Source organism: Cyprinus carpio, chromosome B8 (assembly GCF_018340385.1).
Source record: "Cyprinus carpio isolate SPL01 chromosome B8, ASM1834038v1, whole genome shotgun sequence".
In the NCBI taxonomy this organism is placed as follows: Eukaryota; Metazoa; Chordata; class Actinopteri; order Cypriniformes; family Cyprinidae; genus Cyprinus; species Cyprinus carpio.
Genome location: NC_056604.1, coordinates 27,030,956 through 27,051,031, shown reverse-complemented (window position 1 = coordinate 27,051,031; position 20,076 = coordinate 27,030,956). Strand labels below are relative to the sequence as shown.

The following is a 20,076-nucleotide window of genomic DNA, read 5'->3' as shown; positions in this document are numbered from 1 at the left end:
CATAGTCATTAAGGCCATCTAATATAAAGTGGGACCAAACTATACTATCTCGTTAATTTCATATACATAGGTCACACTGACACAAGATCCATATAATGTCAGTTGACCATAAGAATTACTTTAGCCAGTAATTTTATTTTTATTAGTTTATATCCTTAAACAGCATTTCCAGAGTGCTGATACTTAATTTAACAGTACTGGAATTTTTTGCTGTTTGTATCACTTACCTTTTTTGTCTAATGTTATCATAATTGAAAACAACAACAAATAGACATGATGACACAACATTAGTTATCAGACATGATTACATACACAACCAGTTTTTTTGTGAGAAATTCTGAACAGCCAAGTCATAACAAACTTCTCTGAAAAACCACACCATGAAACAACAAACTACTAGGCTAATTCACTGAATTATTTTCTTAAACATACAAATCAATGTCAAACACAATGTTACAAACACACAAATCTAAAAGTTTGGAACAATATGAGGATGTGTGTCTATGAATGAAAAGTATGAAATTAAGAGTCCGTCTAAAAGAGTACGATGACATTTGTTTGTTAGACAACTCTACCTGCTGAGCTCAAAAGGAGACGCCATGATTCCTTAAAAGTTAGACGACAGAGACTTGAGAAGTTCCCAACTCAACAGTGAGTGCATACGCGACAGTGACAGTCTTTCATTCATTTCCTCCATCACTGCACACGCATCACTTATGACATCATCCTCTTCACCACTAGTGTGAGTGTTTCACTGACCCAGACTCCACCCACTTTCATTCAAATTTCGCAGTCCTTCAGTCGACTCACAGAGCTAGCAATGACATGATTCACAGTTTTGCCCTGAGTACGTAAGGCTCTAGAACACACACTATAATGAACAGAACTAAAAGTCTAAAACCTGTTACTCAAATGTGTTCAGCTTTCATAAAATAGTTACAATTTTGTAACTAACGGTCTTGAAAATAAAGTCACAGTTCAAAGGAAGGAGAAATACACAATCTGGCTTCAATTTCTTTAGGTAAAGTAACATTAAGTTTTAATTTTGGGGTTAGATGTAGGCTGTCCCAATATATTCTTTATTCACTCAAAAACAGAACAGACATGGAGCACAAAAGACCCACTTTGATTTAAAGATCACTTCCAATCAGTCAAGCGATAAACAGCTGAGCTGTGCTTATATTTATTGTATTTATTTGAAAATCAACATCATAACGTCCAATATACAGGTTTTTAATTTTCAAAGTTACCACAAGAGTGAGAAAGATAACTGTCAGATTTCTGTTGTCTGATTGCAACAAACCGTTTATCATTATCAGCCGTTTATCATTAACAGGAAAAACAAGATCTCTCTCTACCTTCCCTTTTTCATTTTAATACATTTCAATGGCAGTAAAGATGGTGGCTAGGACATTGCACTTTTGAATATTGAGAAATTCTTACTTGTATGAACGTAATGAAAAGTTTAAAAAGTACCAAGGCATCAAAGATTGAGTTATTATTGATGTTGTGTCTCTGTGACGTACTGTTAACTACATTCAACACATTGCATCAAAAAGTGGTTTGTATTCAGTTTTTGCTTTAGTTAACCAAAATAGCTAAAGAGGGATACAGTATATACAATATTAGAAGTAATTACAAACAATTTCATCAATAACAAATAAAATAAAAAACAAACCAAAAAAAAAATAAAACAAAAAACACAACAACAACAATCCTACCTGAGAATATGAGGATGACGGATACATCTAACCGCTCTTAGAAACAAAATGCCAGTCTCAATAAAATAATGTAGCATATTGCCCTGTTTGCAACAAGAAGGTAACAAAGTGACTCAATTTGTTAAGCACCAAGAAAATGGATCTCACCCCGTAAATGATTCACCCTGCCTGCCGAGTAACCCAGCAAATTTAGTTACCTCTGAGTAAATTTGGTATCTGCGCAACAATAGCATGTGAATATAATGTGTGTGTTACATTGACTATGCTCTGGCTACATTTGATGTTGAGTATAATGAGGGAAAATGCAATACTGAACCATATAAAACATTAAAATAAATGCCACACACGATGATGAAGTTTTATTATGTAAACCTATAATAATATGTGTTTATTGTTGAAAATGTGTTTTCTTTACGAACATAATTAAAAAATAAATAAATAAATAATCTGAAGGCTTTATAAGAACATTCATGCCAAATCAGCATGTCTCAATGTCCTGGTCAGATGAAAATGCAGTAAAATGTGTTAATGCACCAGTATATTGAAATATTCATTTCTTTGTACAAGTCAGGAAAAAAAAACAGAAATGTTCTCATATGGCTGAATCTAAGCTTATTACATAAAAAAAAAAAAAACTTTTTTTGTGAGGCATGTTCTTGCCATTGAGACAAGGCAAGAACTATTTACTCTTGCTTATAGTGAGGGGTCAAAACTTGTTGAGATGGAGCCATTACATTCAACATCCAAGAATGCTAATGCAATAAATAAATAAATAAATACTCTTGAGTCGAAAGACTTTCTTTCAACACATAAGCATATGGAAAAAGTGTTGTGGTAGATTTAGTGATTTAAGAGAGCTGACGCCTGTCAGTTTACAAGAATGCAAACAGACAGCTATTAGAGCTGGATGTGGTGGTGTCATGAAACGTTAAAAAAGCACACTTTTTTAAAAAATAAAAAAAAAATCCTATACTAAAAATCTCTATAACACAAAAACCACAAAAAAAAAAAAAATAAAAAACTCCTCGTTATTGTTAATGCCCATACCCATGCTGAAGCACAAAGTTAGTGTTGTCACGTGAAACCTGTTTATTTTCTCAGCGCTGATCAGGATGGACCAATCACAGCCGCTTGGTATTAGCAGCAGCTCAAGTTATGTTGTAGATATTACCATAGCGGATTTTCATTTGTAAATCAGGTACCAGTTTCGCAATTAAACGACTGTTTAGCATCAGACAGTTTCACACACCCCGATGTAGCATTCCGCGCTCCGGCCACACAGTTTTGTTTCCACAGATGGAGGAGGAGCTGGTTCTGTCTCAGCGCCATTATTAGCTAGTAACATGGAAGTTAGATCTGCAGATTTCGCAAACACACAGAGAACAAACAGACAAAAGTCTAACGAAATTTTCTCGTGCGCCAATGCGGGTTTTGCCACTTACAAGCACAAGAGGGCAGTCGCTTGAGCAACGAGAAACAAGAGCAGTTTGCGCTAGCCAGCCTGTTTTAACCAACGTTTAATCCTGAAACAAAGCGATTAACAAATGAGCGCAAAAACTCATGCTAAGAAAATATCATACACGACAGCCATTTCGGTTTTATTTTATATTTTTTATTCACCCCGTTATTAGCTACAGGATCCGCTTCTCTAAACTATCATAACCGAATCTAATATACGCTATTTAAGTCCTGACGACCTACTGTATAACCTTGCGTTCCTGTCAGTGCTCTGCATCAGCATCACTGTTGAGGTCATCACATACGACATGCGATGTGACCGGGTGTAAAACAAAAATGCACCAGCATCCCAACCTCATTTCAAGTCATTTTAAATGACCAAAAGTAACATCTCCATGCATTTCGTTCTTTGTGAAACGTATTAGTTTTGTCCGGAAAGGATCTTATTCTATTTGTGGAGCAGGCTTCGGATTATAGGGCCGCATCATACCGGGTGTAAACTGAGATCCATTCATTGAGACGTTAAAAAGGTTAGCGCTAACGTACATAAGAGAGACTTACCTGCATATCTGGATGGAAGGTGTCGCTTGTGCATTAGAAATAGACATCGTGATCTTGCGTCGCGGCTCGTCTTTAACCTCGAATCCGCGTGTCGTAATGAAATGGACTGAGTCAGGCGGAGCTGCAGGTTTGGAGGGTAAATCGATTGGCTAGACTATTTCCAGAACTGTGGTAAAAGACGTGGTGAAAATCCTACACCGATTCTGCTGTTGAGCACTGAAGAAAAAGTACCGGCGTGAATCGGTTATCGTTTCATATAAGCTGTGTAGATAGTTCACTTCCGTTTATTAACAGAAGGAGGATACACACATGGCGATAGTCATAAACTGACCCTTCACTGCTTTTCTATAAAACAAAGAAACGCTTTATTAAAAATAATAATAATAAAACAAGACCAAAAGCCGTTTCTACTTTGTAAACTTTATTCGTTAGATTTACCAACATGTTAATCAATCGCTGAAATGGGTTACAAATTATCTACACACTTCACTTGTTCAATTCACGCTGTAACTAAACCACCGAAAGGTGGCAGCAGAGACCAGGTTTTCCTGCAAGCGTTCACCTTTAACATGAATAGAGGACGCTGTCAGTGATTATGTTTGCATTTATTTATTGTGCAGACGCTTTGTCCCCTGCCTGACGCTGCATTCAATGTATAGGTTACTGCAATTATACCATTGCAACCACAACTTAACCATGGTTTTGCTGCACTAACCATTGTTTAAGCATGGTATTTGTGGTTAAATTGTGGTTATACAAATGGTAATCAATACGCCAAAAAACATGGTTACCACACTTTTACTACAATAAAACCATGGTTCATTTTCTTAAGGGTATATTCACCTACAAGCCTTGTGATTATACGCCTATAGAGCATCACCACGCCACCACCACACATCTGTATTCATTTGCGCGCCCAAATCCATGTCATTGTTATGTTTGATAGCAAGTCCGCGTTTCTCCATTGTGTATATGTGCACTAGCTCTGTTATTTTAATTTGTTCAGAGAGAATAATGCAAGGAAACCAGCTGGGTAGCCTACAACTTTTATTATAAAAAGTAGCATAACACATAAGAGTATCAACAAAAATGTAGCACAACACATAAATGTATAAACAGGGAAATAAACAGCACCTCTCCTAAAATAGAGATTTCAGTGAACAACAACACAGAGTGCTTACATTTAACCATCTGCACCAACCCAGGATACTAAAGTATGAAGTGCAAATATCTTACAATTATCAACCCTTTGGGTTTTACTTAGGCGTTTTCAAGAGCCACCGACGATTTAACCCGCAGTAGGGCATAAATCTAACCACGTTATGTACAGGTTACGCGCAGGATCTTTATGAAAACTAAACGATTTGAACGGGTCTGTTCCATTACTTTACACTGGACTGGAAAACCAAGTATACAATACTCACATGCGATTTGATGACATCTATTCATCAAATGTAAAAAATTGCAAGAGACTATGTAGTTTGTAAATATATAGCTACAATTCTAAAAGGCTTGCATTAAAAGATTATAACAACAGTCAATTTTACGGTTGGTCTACCAAGGCCTCCATACTGTGGCATCGGTGATCAGCGCCACAGGCTGAGGTCGACTGGGAATCGCAGCGTTGCTTTTTTCCGGGGTTACGATTCTTGAGCTGCTAGATTTCAAATTCAGGAGTTTTTGTTGGATTTGTGTCATCATTTTGGAGCTCTGTGCACAGCAGTTCTGGCAGGATGGGGTCTTGGGCATCGCTGAATGCTGTATGAACTCGTTGACGCGATGGCGGGTCTCTGTGTCGAGGCCGGTTTGCGGTAGGCGCGCTGAAACGCGCTGGAGGCAAGCTGTGTACCCCTCTTTAAAGCTATCGGCGCTATCTGTAAACAGAAGTATATATACAACTTAGTTTGCTTTGAAGCTATTTTACATCAGACGACCATAATATGAGATTAAATGGAAAAGGTGTCCGAAGAAAACGTACCTTTAGACGGAATGGATTGAATATCAGTCAGGAATGTGACGGTCATCTCCAAAATATCAGCTTTCTCCAGTTTAGAGTAACGGCAATTCTGAAATGAAAAACAGGCAATGTTAAGAACAAACGTAAAACGCACGAGCACTTCATACAGACTATCCAAAAAAGCGTGTTTATTCTATGAAAAGAACTTACATCTTTGCCTGTGAGAGGGAGAATGAGCGCTTTTAATCGGTTGAGGCTCTCGTTGATGCGCGCTCGTCGTTTCTTTTCCAGTAAGGGTTTTAAAGTTCTTCTCAGTTCGTTTGCTTCTTTTCTCATGGCCACGGTGCGGGGCGCATAAGTCAGAGCAGATACATCAGTGGCGTTAGGAGTCATGTTGCGCTTGCTGTGAGTAGAGGTCGTCTGTGAAGGACTGAGGTTCCGCGCAGGGTTTATATTCCTCTCCGGCGCGTCATGGAAACGCCCCCACGCCTCAGACAACTCCTCTGCTCAAATAACTTTAGACTGAAGAACAAAAGGACGCGTCTGTAGCGTGTATAAATTATACTCCTCTGTAAATCAGTTTTTTATAAACCAGCATATATTGGTTTATATCCGATATATGCATATTTATTTTGCTCTTTCCTTCCTCCCTGATGGTTAGATACATTTTGACAGTCATTTTATGCACTACTATAGTTTATCAATTAAATGATTTTTACACTAGCCTACTGTAGTTTATTTATATATGTATTATATTTATAATTTGGCCAAACTTAACATATATTAATGCATACTTAATAGCCATTCTCCACATGTACTTTTCACCACTTAACACAGAATACAAGAAGAAAAAAAAACTGTGTTGGAACAATTTGCATCTATTATTTAATGTTATACCATAACGTCAATACTTTTCTATTATTCTTTCAAATAAATGCTGGAGAAGAAAGCATGTTAATGAAAAGAAGAGGGATGCTTGTGACGCATTAAGGACACGGCATTGGGATCCAGTTTAGGGCGGGATAAGCATTTATAATTTAAAATTAAACTGACAGATTCCCAAGCCACGCCGTTTTAACGTAACATCTGTCTGTAAATTGTGATAAACAATAGTTTTTTCCCCTTATGATGACGTGGGTTTTACACCTGTACCACGGGCGTTTATGGGGAGGGGTGGAGTGCACGCGTCCCCCAGCAGACCGACAAGCTGCCATGCAAAACAATATGTGAGCACTGCATTCAACAAACACTTTTTGGATGTATAGCGTTTGGTATACACATATAATCCACATGAATTTGTTTGCTTTACATGATGGCATCATGGGACGCGAACTATGCAAAAAAAAAAAAAAAAAAAAAAGAAACATCTACGTTCGCGTACGCATGTCTGTTGTATGTTCTACTTTGTGTTGAACTTTTGTATAACTGCATGAAAACACAAAAGGACGTTTGAGCATTGATAGGTTGTCAAATATTTTCAGCTAGGGGTCCTCGGAGCCCCATGGGATCCACGCGTCCAGCACGCGTCATGGAGAGGTCTCCAGATGGCCTCTATACCAACCCCCTTTTAATGATGCTGTAACTTGTGCCCCTCATCTTTCCTTAAGTTCCTAGTCTTTCGTTGTTTCTTAAAAGCATTTTTTGGGCGTCATTGACCCATCTGCATGCGCCACGTCAATGGTTTTGAATTACAAATAGTCAGACAAAAGGTTTTCAGTTATTTTACGCGCAGACGTGTCACTGTCGCTTCCATATATTATTGAACATCTTTGGTGAATATAAAAGCACCATTAATATCCTGTTGTTTGAGACGCGTCTTGCAGCAGAATTTATAACAGATGTAGCAATATTATGTAAATTAATGCAGAACGTGTGCAAAATAAACCAAAGACTGGGAATGAAAAACATGTCAACATATTTAAAATGTATACTTTTTCGAAACTATTAAAATGCAGTTTCCGTTGTGTATGCTTTTTGTAGTTTATGTTCTCTATTGTTTTATGCGCTTTGCGCGAATGATAAACTGAACACAAGGGAGCGTCAGAGTGCGATGGCGTTTTGATAATCAGTACGTGCCCTGCACGCGTCCCGTTTCCCCATGGGTCCTTTATTCAGGGAGCGTGTCAGCCAATGTTTCATTTAAGATGCGTTCAGTTACAACTCTTTTTGTTCCTTTTTGAATTTTAGCGTGGGTGCCCCATCTGTGCCTTCATCTAGCATACACTCACACAGAGACCTTTTGTCTAAACTCATTCCGGTACGTGGGAACAAGGTAGTTTCAAGGAGCAAATTCGAGTAAGATGAGCCCATAGCTAGATGCACAAATCCCTGCTCGAAAACCCTTTGAATTGGAGTGGGGGAGGTAACTAATGACGGTTAACGACATTTAGCATTTTAAGACTTTATTCTCACTTATATATTATTTGGTCTTTGTGTATCAGACTGTCTGGCACATATGGATAATTGCTCACTGGTCTTATTCCATTAACACTGACTGCTGATTTTATATCGTAAATTATGTTTGTGGTCTGTGGTTGTGCTCTACTAAATACAGTACTACATAGCATAAACAAGCAGATTATATAAATTGTCGCATTAAAAGAAGCCAATGAGACAGTATATATATATATATATATATATATATATATATATATATATATATATATATATATATATATATATATATATATATATATATATTTCAGATATGTTTCTATTTAAAAGAAGTATCTTGCTTTACATGTGCTGTACTTTTACATCTGCTTTTTTTTTTTTTTTTTTTTTTTAATAATAAAAAAATATCTTTACCTTTGTTAGGCCTAGTAGATGCCTTCCATAATTATCAGGAAGCACATGAAATCTGATATGCAGCATCTGCCTTTTATTACCCAATCACATCCTTTCCACTACAATAAGAAAAACAAAATACAGCATGAATGCTTGTTTGAGAAACTGTTTTTCCCCCCATGCTTAAGGAAAAATAGTCCCATAGACATTCTCGTTATCACCTCTCAGGTCCCCCTATTGTCTGCCTGTGTTATTTTGGCTACCACAAAAATTGTAAAAAAATAAATAAATAAATAAATAAATAAAAAATAAAATAAAAAAAACTTTACAGATATATCAACTATACGGTCATGCATCATATTGGAAAAAATGTTTGCTATATTTCTGTTGTTTACCTTACTAAAGCATCATGGTATGATGCTCCATTTAACTTATTTCTTGTTTTACCTTATTATTGGATGATCAACAGCTTCTTTTTGTGTGACTGAATGCTTTCTCCTAAAAACTGAAAATCCATGCCAAATGCAGATAATAGTGTGGGGCAGTTAACTTTGTCTTTTCTCCTCCTTTTGACAGAAATGTTTCCCACTCAAAGTAAGGTGACACCATGTCAGCTGCAAAACATAAAAAGTGTAACCTTGAGTTACATGTACATTTAAATATTATTTGCAAATAGCAAAACTAAATGACAGAAGTTGACTGGGTCACTATAACAAAACAGCAAAGATCTCAAGAATATATTATAATTATATATCATAACAATACTAAAATGCCATTTAAAGGATGGTTCACCCAAAAATGAAAAATCTGTTATCATTTACTCACCCTCAAGTTGTTCCAAACTTGTATGAATTTCTTTGTACTGGTGAACACAAAATAAGACATTGTGAAGAATGTGGCTAACCAAACAGCTGAGCTGATGCTCCCCCTTTTGTTCCCCATACTATAAGTAAAGAGCATAGTAATGAGAATCTTAAGAAGGCGTTTATATAAGTGAAAGACTTTATGTCGTATAGTAGGTTATATTATACTTAATGTACAGTGCCCTCCACTAATATTGGCACCCTTGGTAAATATGAGCAAATAAATCTGCATTGTTTATCCTTTTGATCTTTCATTAAAAAAATTCACAAAATTCTAACATATCATTGAAGTAAAACAACAGAAAGTGGGGAGGAAATCTCATAATAAATGTTTTTTCTCTCGTTCACATTGCCTAATGGTTAGAGTGTTGGACTTGCAATCCAAGGGTTGCAAGTTTGAGTCTCGGGCCGGCATGAATTGTAGGTGGGGGAGTGAATGTACAGTGCTCTCCACCTTCAGTACCACGACTGAGGTGCCCTTGAGCAAGGCACCAAACCCCCAACTGCTCCCTGGGCACCGCAGCATAAATAACTGCCCACTGCTCCGGGTGTGTGTTCACGGTGTGTGTGTGTTCACTGCTGTGTGTGTGCACTTTGGATGGGTTAAACACAGAGCACAAATTCTGAGTATGGGTCACCATACTTGGCTGTATGTCACGTCACTTTAATGCTTGATGAGTTTGGAGAACACCTGACAAGAGATAAGAGACCATTCCTTCATCCAGAATCACTCCAGATCCTTCAAATTCACAGCTCCATGTTGGTGCTTCTTCTCTTTAGTTCGCCCTACTCATTTTCTAGGGTTCAGGTGAGAGGACTGGGACGGCCATGACAGAAGCTTCATTTTTTGCTCAGTGACCCATTTTTGTGTTGATATTAATGTTTGTTTTGGATCATTGTCCTGATGGAAGATCCAACCCATTATATGATTTCTAGCAGAGACAGCCGGGTTTAGATTTTTTATTTTTTTTAATGTTTAATGCCATGCATTTTAACAAGATGTCCAGGACCTCAAGCAGAAAAACAGGCCCACAGCATTAAAGATGGGCAGTATATTTAACTGTGGACATGGGGTACTTTTTTTTTTTTATCCCTGTTTATACCGAACCCATCTGTGAGATCCTTGGAGAGTCTTTAGCCACTCAAACACTCCTCCTTACCATGCATTAGGGCAATATAGACACACGTCCTCTTCCAGGAAGATTTTTAAACAGCTTTCATATATTGGAACTTATTAATTATTGCCCTGATGGTGGAAATGTGGATTTTCACTGCTTTAGATGTATTTCTTATAGCTTTCTTTTAGCCCGGTTCTTTCAACACTGCACTGGCTACCTACTAAACATCGTATAGATTTTAAAATCTTGCTTATTACTTATAAAGCCCTGAATGGTTTAGCACCTCAGTATTTGAACGAGCTCTTGTTACATTATAGTCCTCTACGTCCACTGCGTTCTCAAAACTCTGGCAATTTGATAATACCTAGAATATCAAAGTCAACTGCGGGCAGCAGATCCTTTTCCTATTTAGTGCCAAAACTCTGGAATAACCTACCTAACATTGTTCGGGAGGCAGACACACTCTTGCAGTTTAAATCTAGATTAAAGACCCATCTCTTTAAACTGGCTAACACAAAACACACTTCTAATATTAAAATCCATTAAATGATTTTTAGGCTGCATTAATTAGGTAAACCAGAACCAGGAACACTTCCCATAACACCTGATGTACTTGCTACATCATTAGAAGAATGGCATCTATGCTAATATTAGTCTGTTTCTTTCTTATTCTAAAGTCACCATAGCCACGTGATCCAATCTGTATCCAGATCAGATGGTCACTGCAGTCACCCGGATCCAGTACGCATCCAGCCCAAATGGTAGATCAGCACCTAGAGATGACCTTGACAGATCTGAATGTCAGCGGAGACCAGGACAACTAGGCAAAACCACAGGAACCAGTTGAGTCCTCTCCACAATCTGACTTAGCTGCAGTCTGGAATTGAACTGCTGGTTTCGTCTGGTCAGAGGAGAACTGGCCCCCCGACTGAGCCTGCTTTCTCCCAAGATTTTTTCTCCATTCTGTCACCGATGGAGTTTTGGTTCCTTGCCGCTGTTGCTTGCTTACTTGGGGACACTTAATATCCAGCGATTTTGTCGACTTGATTGCACACATACTATTTAAACTGAACTGAGCTGGATGATGACATCACTGAATTCAATGATGAACTGCCTTTAACTGACAAATTAGTGTTTACTATTGTCATTTTGCACTGTTTTCCTAATTAATGCTGTACAGTTGCTTTGACACAATCTGTATTGTTAAAAAGTGCTATATAAATAAAGGTGACTTGACTTGACTTGACTATTGTCTGACTACTCTATAATAAAGCTGCACATGGATCCAAACCCTTCTCAATCCTCACAACACATACATGTAGAATACATTTTCCCATACTTATATTATAGAATTTTATTTATGTCATTTAAAGCTTTAACTGGTAGTGTCTATTATTAACATTTTGGCTGTTTATTAGTATTAAAGCATTTATTCTACATGACCAAATTCTACATCCCTAATCTTACCCAATACCTAAACTTAACAACTACCTCACTAACTATTAATAAGCAGAAATTTGGGTTTTTATTGAGGCAAAAGTTGTAGTTAATGGTTTTTAATAGAGAGAATTGGACCTTAAAATAAAGTTTGACTGTTTTATCATACCATAATTTGAATCTGAAGATAAATTCACCCATATTTCAACAGTGAGTTCTGCATCTTTAATCTGACAGTAGCAAGTTTTTGCTTGGATTTAGCTTCTTTGTCCACGTTTCTGCCCAAAAATGATCAGGAGTCATAATGGGTTACAGCCTGAGCATGAAATGGTGAACATACTCAGCCTTTGTCATCTTGTTGATGCTGTGTATGCCAAACAGTTTCCGATATAAATTGTTTTGAATATGTGTTTCTCATAACAGTGAGTTGTGAGATTTTGAAATAAATATAGCACCAGTTCTTCCGAATTCATTCAAATAGTAAAATTGAAACCAAAAGGAGTCCAATCTATGAAAAGGCAGAGTTGAATGTTGTTTGCATCTCTATATTCCCTCACGCTGCATGCCAGATGGCTTGTATATGTTTTTGAAAGGGCTGGCCATATGTTGAAGATTTGTTTCTGTTTTTCTAAGCCTGAAATTGCTTCTTGGTACCATCTCAATTTGCCAAGAGACAGAATATTCATTTTCAAAAGTGTCATGACATTTAGTATTTCTTTATTTAGTTCATCATATCATGCAGTTACTTCTTCATGTATAAAGGGATGATGAATTATCTGTCTAAATTATTAATTACTGCTTTTATTCTTTTTTACAGTCTTAACCCTGTTAACTCTTAACATACTCTTGCATATTAGTTTGAATCATTTTTGATGAAAGGTTGTACTTTTCTACACAAATAAAACACTTGTATATACAGGTACTTCTCAAAAAATTAGCATATTGTGATAAAAGTTCATTATTTTCCATAATGTAATGATAAAATTAAACTTTCATATATTTTAGATTCATTGCACACCAACTGAAATATTTCAGGTCTTTTATTGTTTTAATACTGATGATTTTGGCATACAGCTCATGAAAACCCAAAATTCCTATCTCAAAAAATTAGCATATTTCATCCGACCAATAAAAGAAAAGTGTTTTTTAATACAAAAAAAGTCAACCTTCAAATAATTATGTTCAGTTATGCACTCAATACTTGGTCGGGATTCCTTTTGCAGAAATGACTGCTTCAATGCGGCGTGGCATGGAGGCAATCAGCCTGTGGCACGGCTGAGGTGTTATGAAGGCCCAGGATGCTTCGATAGCGGCCTTAAGCTCATCCAGAGTGTTGGGTCTTGCGTCTCTCAACTTCCTCTTCACAATATCCCACAGATTCTCTATGGGGTTCAGGTCAGGAGAGTTGGCAGGCCAATTGAGCACAGTAATACCATGGTCAGTAAACCATTTACCAGTGGTTTTGGCACTGTGAGCAGGTGCCAGGTCGTGCTGAAAAACGAAATCTTCATCTCCATAAAGCTTTTCAGCAGATGGAAGCATGAAGTGCTCCAAAATCTCCTGATAGCTAGCTGCATTGACCCTGCCCTTGTTAAAACACAGTGGACCAACACCAGCAGCTGACATGGTACCCCAGACCATCACTGACTGTGGGTACTTGACACCGGACTTCAGGCATTTTGGCATTTCCTTCTCCCCAGTCTTCCTCCAGACTCTGGCACCTTGATTTCTGAATGACATACAAAATTTGCTTTCATCCGAAAAAAAGTACTTTGGACCACTGAGCAACAGTCCAGTGCTGCTTCTCTGTAGCCCAGGTCAGGCGCTTCTGCCGCTGTTTCTGGTTCAAAAGCACACGCCTGTGCACGGTGGCTCTGGATGTTTCTTCTCCAGACTCAGTCCACTCCTTCCGCAGGTCCCCCAAGGTCTGGAATCGGTCCTTCTCCACAATCTTCCTCAGGGTCCGGTCACCTCTTCTCGTTGTGCAGCGTTTTTTGTGCCACACTTTTTCCTTCCCACAGACTTCCCACTGAGGTGCCTTGATACAGCACTCTGGGAACAGCCTATTCGTTCAGAAATTTCTTTCTGTGTCTTACCCTCTCGCTTGAGGGTGTCAATGATGGCCTTCTGGACAGCAGTCAGGTCGGCAGTCTTACCCATGATTGCGGTTTTGAGTAATGAACCAGGCTGGGAGTTTTTTAAAAGCCTCAGGAATCTTTTGCAGGTGTTTAGAGTTAATTAGTTGATTCAGATGATTAGGTTAATAGCTCCTTTAGAGAACCTTTTCATGATATGCTAATTTTTTGAGATAGGAATTTTGGGTTTTCATGAGCTGTATGCCAAAATCATCAGTATTAAAACAATAAAAGACCTGAAATATTTCAGTTGGTGTGCAATGAATCTAAAATATATGAAAGTTAAATTTTTATCATTACATTATGGAAAATAATGAACTTTTTCACAATATGCTAATTTTTTTAGAAGGACCTGTACCTGTTGTACTTTTCTGTATAAAGAAACCCTGGAAACTGTGTGAACCAGTGGTTTCATTGTCATAATATTATGACATATGTATTACAGTTTTTTTTCTTTCAACCGCTTATACACAGTTTTTCGAAGCTTTGCCTCTTTTTAAAAAAAAAAAAAAAAAAACTTTACACACAAATCCAAGAATTGCACACATAAAATACAAAATGCCTCACATCTCTTGCTAAATGAAGCACTGCATTCAAAAGATCACAAACACATCTAAAAAGCAAACATTTGCAAACACCTCTTTGCCATAATATTAATTCCAGTTAGATTTTTGTGTGTTACATAGATAATTGTGTGTTGTGTTTTGCAAAAAAAAGTGTTTTATGAAACTGAAAACTTAATCAAAGGCTGAGAATTAGTGTATGGTTTTGCAGATTTGGTGTGTGCTTCTGGTGTTTGACTGTCAGCTTTCATAAATTATGTGACAAGTAAAGATTTTGTGTGTAAGCAGTTGAAAAAAAAGACAATGGTTATTGTGGTGTTTTACATTCACTGTACGGTCACTGGGTGTTCTCTTTTCAGTAAGTCAAAGTAAAGTTTTCAGTAGTCACTTGTAAGCATTGTATTTGACATCAATTCAAGTTTCATTATATTAACTCTGAAAAACAAAAAATACCACAGTTGCTTACTCTTCTTCTACAGACATGCATTTCATACAGAAGTATACAAACTGTTCATGTATTGGGTGGTTGTGAGATGTACAGGTAGTTTGCATTAAAATCAACCTCCCTCCTAGCTTTACCATGATGCTGTGTGGGACAAGAACTCCCTTACCAAAATTGTCTAATATCTGAACACATTGTTCTCTATTTTCTTAGCTTCACTCCACCCAAGCATTTCAATAAGCAAACCGAACCCCCGCCTTCAAGAGGATCATCAGCTACTCACCAAAACCTATATGCAACAATAAAATCCCCTAAACAGCTAGGTCTTTATTTCCTTTTTAACATATTTAACATAGACAATCTATGGAAATACTATGGACAGATTCTGACATGAATCTCTTTTTGCATTGTTTTTTTTTTATTTTTTAACTATCATGAAAAAAATTTCTTAACCGGTTTCACTTATAGAAGCTGTGATTTGTCGGAAGCTTATAGTAACCATAAGCAATTTGAAGTAATGTGTTGTATAACATAATAATACAAGATTTTTTTTTTCATCAGTTTTTTTACCTTTTATATATATATATATATATATATATATATATATATATATATATATATATATATATATATATATATATATATATATAAATGTACGTACTGCATGCTGCAGTGTCACTGGATAGTGTCTTTTTGATGGTTACCAGGGTGTTGCTGTGTGATTGTTAAGATGTTGATATGTTTTAGTGTGTTTGTTTTGCAGTTTCAGGGGTGCTAGTGTTATGCTATATTATTTGGGTGTTCTGGGTGGATGTTAGGTGAAGCCAAAGAGAGGCCACTTCTCTTATAATTTCTGGTCTTTAGATATGGCTTGGGTCCCTCCAAGCTGTGGAAATTTATGGAATATTGGTTGCTCAATTTGATTGTCCAGCAGGTGAAACGAATCAGTCTTAAGTCTTAATTAAACTTTACTAAATCAGCCAGACCACTGACCAAAGTAATAATACAACTCTCCTCAACAAGCTGCATGATTTGTGATATCAGTCTCGCCTGTGCATTGGGAGCAGAGTGGGTTGAGTTATACACCATATGCTTAATAGTTAGGCAGTTATTCAAATCCCTAAGTATAATCAACAGTAATTATGATGCTTGGCCAAGCTCTAATTACAGTCATGCAATCAATATGCTGGAGGTCTTGTTAGAACACAAAGTGAGTCTGAGTAGTACGAAAGTGAGTACTGATTCTCGGATGTGCATAACTGTGACAATTGGTGGATAGGGTCTTCGTCATTATTTAATGATTTGAACAAACCCCTGACACTATGAATTAAACTGCCTTGTTCCACACCATTTGGGCTGGTAGGATTACAGACATGGCTGAAATTATACAGCTTAATATTGAGGAGAAGTACATCGTGACTATTTTGTTTTCTTTCTTTCTTTTAGATATGGTTAGATTTTTCCCATGTGGACAACAAAAGACCTGAAAAAAACACATAGACTTACATAAAAGAAAACACCAACACCCTGCTTGGGGGAGCATCAACAAGTCTACAAGTTTGCTGATGCTTGCTGGCCATCCAGATTGGTCTTGTAACTGGTTTGTTGGTTTGGGAGACCAGCTAAAACGATCTAAAACAGTCAAACCAATTTTGTATAACCAGCGTTGGGTGGTTTTCACAAAGAATTGTTAAACACATTAATTACATTACATCTACATTCAGTTATTTAGCAGACGTTTTTATCCAAAGCGACTTACAAATGAGGACAATGGAAGCAATCAACAAAAGAGCAATGGTTATAAACATTATAAATAGATTACTGAACCTTATGTCTTATTGAACAATGTTAACTATGGATTTTGCTGCGGCTGCACACAATTATTTTATTTATTTAAAAAAAAAAAAAACGATTTTCAGCGGATCCGATCAGCGATTTATGGTCAAACATTTATAAATGTGTTTTGTCAAACATAGGCAACATAGCGATTCATTTGAAAGAAATAGCTTCTATTCCGCTTTCATGAAACAGACTTGAAGATAAACAAGCGATATTTTGGCGACCCTTATTTCCCGCGCAAAACACCAAGCTTAGAGAGCTTTGCGCGTGCCTCTGTCAATAAGATGACCTAGACCGTTAAGAGATGCTAACCTTCCTTCTATAAAAAAAAACTACGATTCCACTTAATGTTTCATAAAACAGACTTATCACTAAAGTTGTGTATTTGGCGACCCTTGTTTCATGCGCAAAAACCTGAGCGCTGGGAGCTGTATAAGGGATGCTGAGGTGAAGATCATTTCTATAGTCTCTCAGACTAGAAGACCTCTTATAATAACATATGCTAAATGGAAAAGTGTTGCTGTTGTTTCCCAGTTTTTTTTGTGTGTGCCTATTTAAGGAAATACTTTTATATTCAGGTGTTCTTTTTTGTTTGTCATATTTTTATTTTATTTTATTACTTCTACAACTTCCAGCTGCTTTATTCCTCCAGTGAGAAATTTTAAAAACCATTTCCAATAAATAAACAAACAAGCAAGATTTCAAGAATTTCAAAGCAAAAAGGTTTTATTCTTCAGATGATTCACAATAATATTTTGTGAATATGCTTCCTTCAGGGACATTCATTTTGGCATTAATAATTAACACACAGTGTTTACGATTTCTTTGCACAGACCAAATAAAATCAAGTAAATTGTGCAAACCTCAGAAATACATTTTAACCCTTGGGGTTTACAAATTTGTTGATTACAACCCATAGTATTTAAACCCCCAGCGAGGATTGCATATGTAGACAGCATGATCTGTGCTCGCTGGCTTTCTTTCATTTACAAAGCCGCGACATTTCCTTAAATTCCTTACATATAATCTCCATCACAGGCTTAACATTTCAACTATAAAACAACTATGACAAATAAATATTATGCAGAGTTAATTATAAACAATTTCCCCGAAGGCTTCTGTTGCGTGTTTGGTCACCAGGGTCTCCACATGTCCACAGCTGCTTGTGGCACAGGCTGAGGTTGACTGGGAGCTGATGCGGTACTGATGGAGTGGTTCTCCGTTGCAGAGTTGCTGTTCCTCAAGCTCACAAGTCTCTGGTGCATTTGTGAAATCATTCTGGAGTTCTTAGCACAGCAGTTCTGGCAAGAGGACGTCGCAGACACCATCGAGTCTGGATGAACTCGTTAACGCGCTGACGGGTTTCTGTTTCGAGGTTAGACTGCGGCAGAATCGCAGAGATGCGCTGCAAGCAGGCTTTATATCCTTCTTTATAGCTGCCTGTTTGACCTTTGGGGAGACAGAAAAATAGTAAATAAATTTGGACCAGTTAAAATAAATACAGTTGCCAACTAGACTCTGAAAATGGTAAAATAAATAAATAAATAAATCACTCACCTTTAACTGATGTGGAAGGCAGATCTCTGAGGAACCGCACAGTCATTTCTAGAATGTCAGCTTTCTCCAGCTTTGAATAGCGTGAAGCCTAAAAAAATTAAAGTGATTGGACACATTAGGGTATTGTTCAGACACTGAAATAGGCTTTATTTGAATGTAAGTACTGTATGACCATGCAAGTACCAAAGATACTTACGTCTTTGCCGACCAAAGGGAGTATAAGTGTTTTTAAGTGATTGAGGCTCTCGTTAATGCGAGCCCGCCTTCTTTTTTCCATCAATGGCTTGAGAGTCTGGAAAAAGACAGAAATGGGTTAATGTGAGTGTGAGTTTATAGATACCACAAGCACAACCGTTAAAATGGTCCAGGGGTGTTTAAATGAACCCAAAATCGTCCTCACCTTTCTCAATTCATGTGCCTCTTTTCTCTGAGCCACAGTCATTCGAGAACCCAATGAGTGGGAATGAGCTTCGATAATAATGTTTGGAGTCATGATTTGATCGGGTGGTGTCTCTAGGTGTGCTCTTGAGAGAGGAGCAGAGAGTTTTGTGGTCAGGGTGTGTGAGAGGGGTTTTTTATAGGGCCCTTTGGCGTGGAGGCAGGGCTTCTATTCTATTGTGTCTTCGGTCGGACGCAGAGGGGGATGCCAAAGGGAGAAAATCTGATCTGATCTGTCTCATCAGTGGTGAAGTTCCAATGAAGTTACCATCTGTTGATTGATGTCAGCATCATCCAAAACCACTGGTATGCGCATGTGACTGATGATTATTTTTATTTTCTCGTAAACCTCAACATGTGTCTTACAAAATATATAGGCCTACACAATAAAATGTGGAAGTTAAAGCACGATCATTTACAAAATGCAAGTTCATTTTCCATTTCGCCTTTTGGTTTAATGTTTATTGCTAGGACATTAATGCATATGCTACAATGCATTTAAAGTCATGGGTTACTTTAACTTGTCTTTTTCTTATACAATTTGTGCTTCAAGATATTTTATTTTACAAGGAAAACCGCCATATATTGGACATCTAATAAATAATACAGAGCATGATGACCGCGCGATAATTAACGAAGCCACGCTATACATTCGGAGCATGTTCGATATATAGCCTACGTTCTTATTACTCCAAAATATAGCAAAACCATACCTTGAAAAATTATGTAGACTGTATTTTAGTTCATTTTAACTAAGAGTATGAAGGTTTGGAATACAACACAATTTAAAAATCAAATCCACAATATATAAAGGATAAGGTTAGATTAAAATAAATTGTATAGATTTAGAAATAAGGTTTTATTTATATAGAAAGGAGATTAAACCTCTTTTGCATGTTTCTATCCCTAAAGATTTCTTACTTTTTTTTCTTTTCTATTTGTATTTTCCAGTGACCAGACATTTAGTTGTCCTGTGGTTCTATGAAACACCTTGTTTCAAATCAGCGCTGATCTCACGCGTCTGACACGCGCCGTTACAATGTAACAGATGGATGTCTGTTCTTCCAATCACACCAAAGCGCGCCACTAATTTGAATCCCAACCCCCTCAAGTCAAGACTGCAAACTCTTCAGTAACCTGTTTGCTATATTATCATCCTATCACGTTGCTTTCGTTTATAGCGTGCCTTTCCAAACTACT

The 20,076-nt window shown here is 37.2% G+C and overlaps 3 protein-coding genes across 8 annotated transcripts in view; all 3 read right to left on the bottom strand.

Moving 5' to 3' along the window:
• Positions 1-3,991, bottom strand: part of LOC109090561 (cytosolic acyl coenzyme A thioester hydrolase) — a 51,154-nt gene extending 47,163 nt beyond the window's left edge. For 2 of the 6 annotated variants that reach the window (XM_042730337.1, XM_042730338.1), the window contains exon 1: positions 3,741-3,991. In XM_042730337.1, the coding sequence (XP_042586271.1) occupies positions 3,741-3,787 (47 nt within the window). In that variant the 5' untranslated portion in view covers positions 3,788-3,991. Of the gene's footprint in view, positions 1-575; positions 722-2,970; positions 3,139-3,740 lie in introns of those variants that run through there. The other 4 variants (XM_042730339.1, XM_042730340.1, XM_042730336.1 and 1 more) reach the window with 3 other exon arrangements.
• A 190-nt stretch (positions 3,992-4,181) lies between these two features.
• hes2.2 (hes family bHLH transcription factor 2, tandem duplicate 2) lies at positions 4,182-6,158 on the bottom strand. The gene is made up of 3 exons (XM_042730341.1): positions 5,908-6,158; positions 5,719-5,806; positions 4,182-5,614 (listed from the first exon to the last, which is right to left on the bottom strand). Exons 1-3 carry the CDS (start codon positions 6,088-6,090, stop codon positions 5,295-5,297), a joined length of 591 nt encoding a protein of 196 aa, XP_042586275.1. The 5' UTR covers positions 6,091-6,158; the 3' UTR covers positions 4,182-5,294.
• Positions 6,159-17,833: 11,675 nt separating this feature from the next.
• LOC122138190 (transcription factor HES-2-like) lies at positions 17,834-19,156 on the bottom strand. Its single transcript, XM_042729138.1, is given in 5 exon segments — positions 17,834-18,214; positions 18,217-18,330; positions 18,439-18,526; positions 18,635-18,730; positions 18,839-19,156. Coding segments are annotated over 5 exon segments (591 nt in total). The 5' UTR covers positions 18,932-19,156; the 3' UTR covers positions 17,834-18,014.
• Between the last annotated feature and the right edge of the window lie 920 nt (positions 19,157-20,076).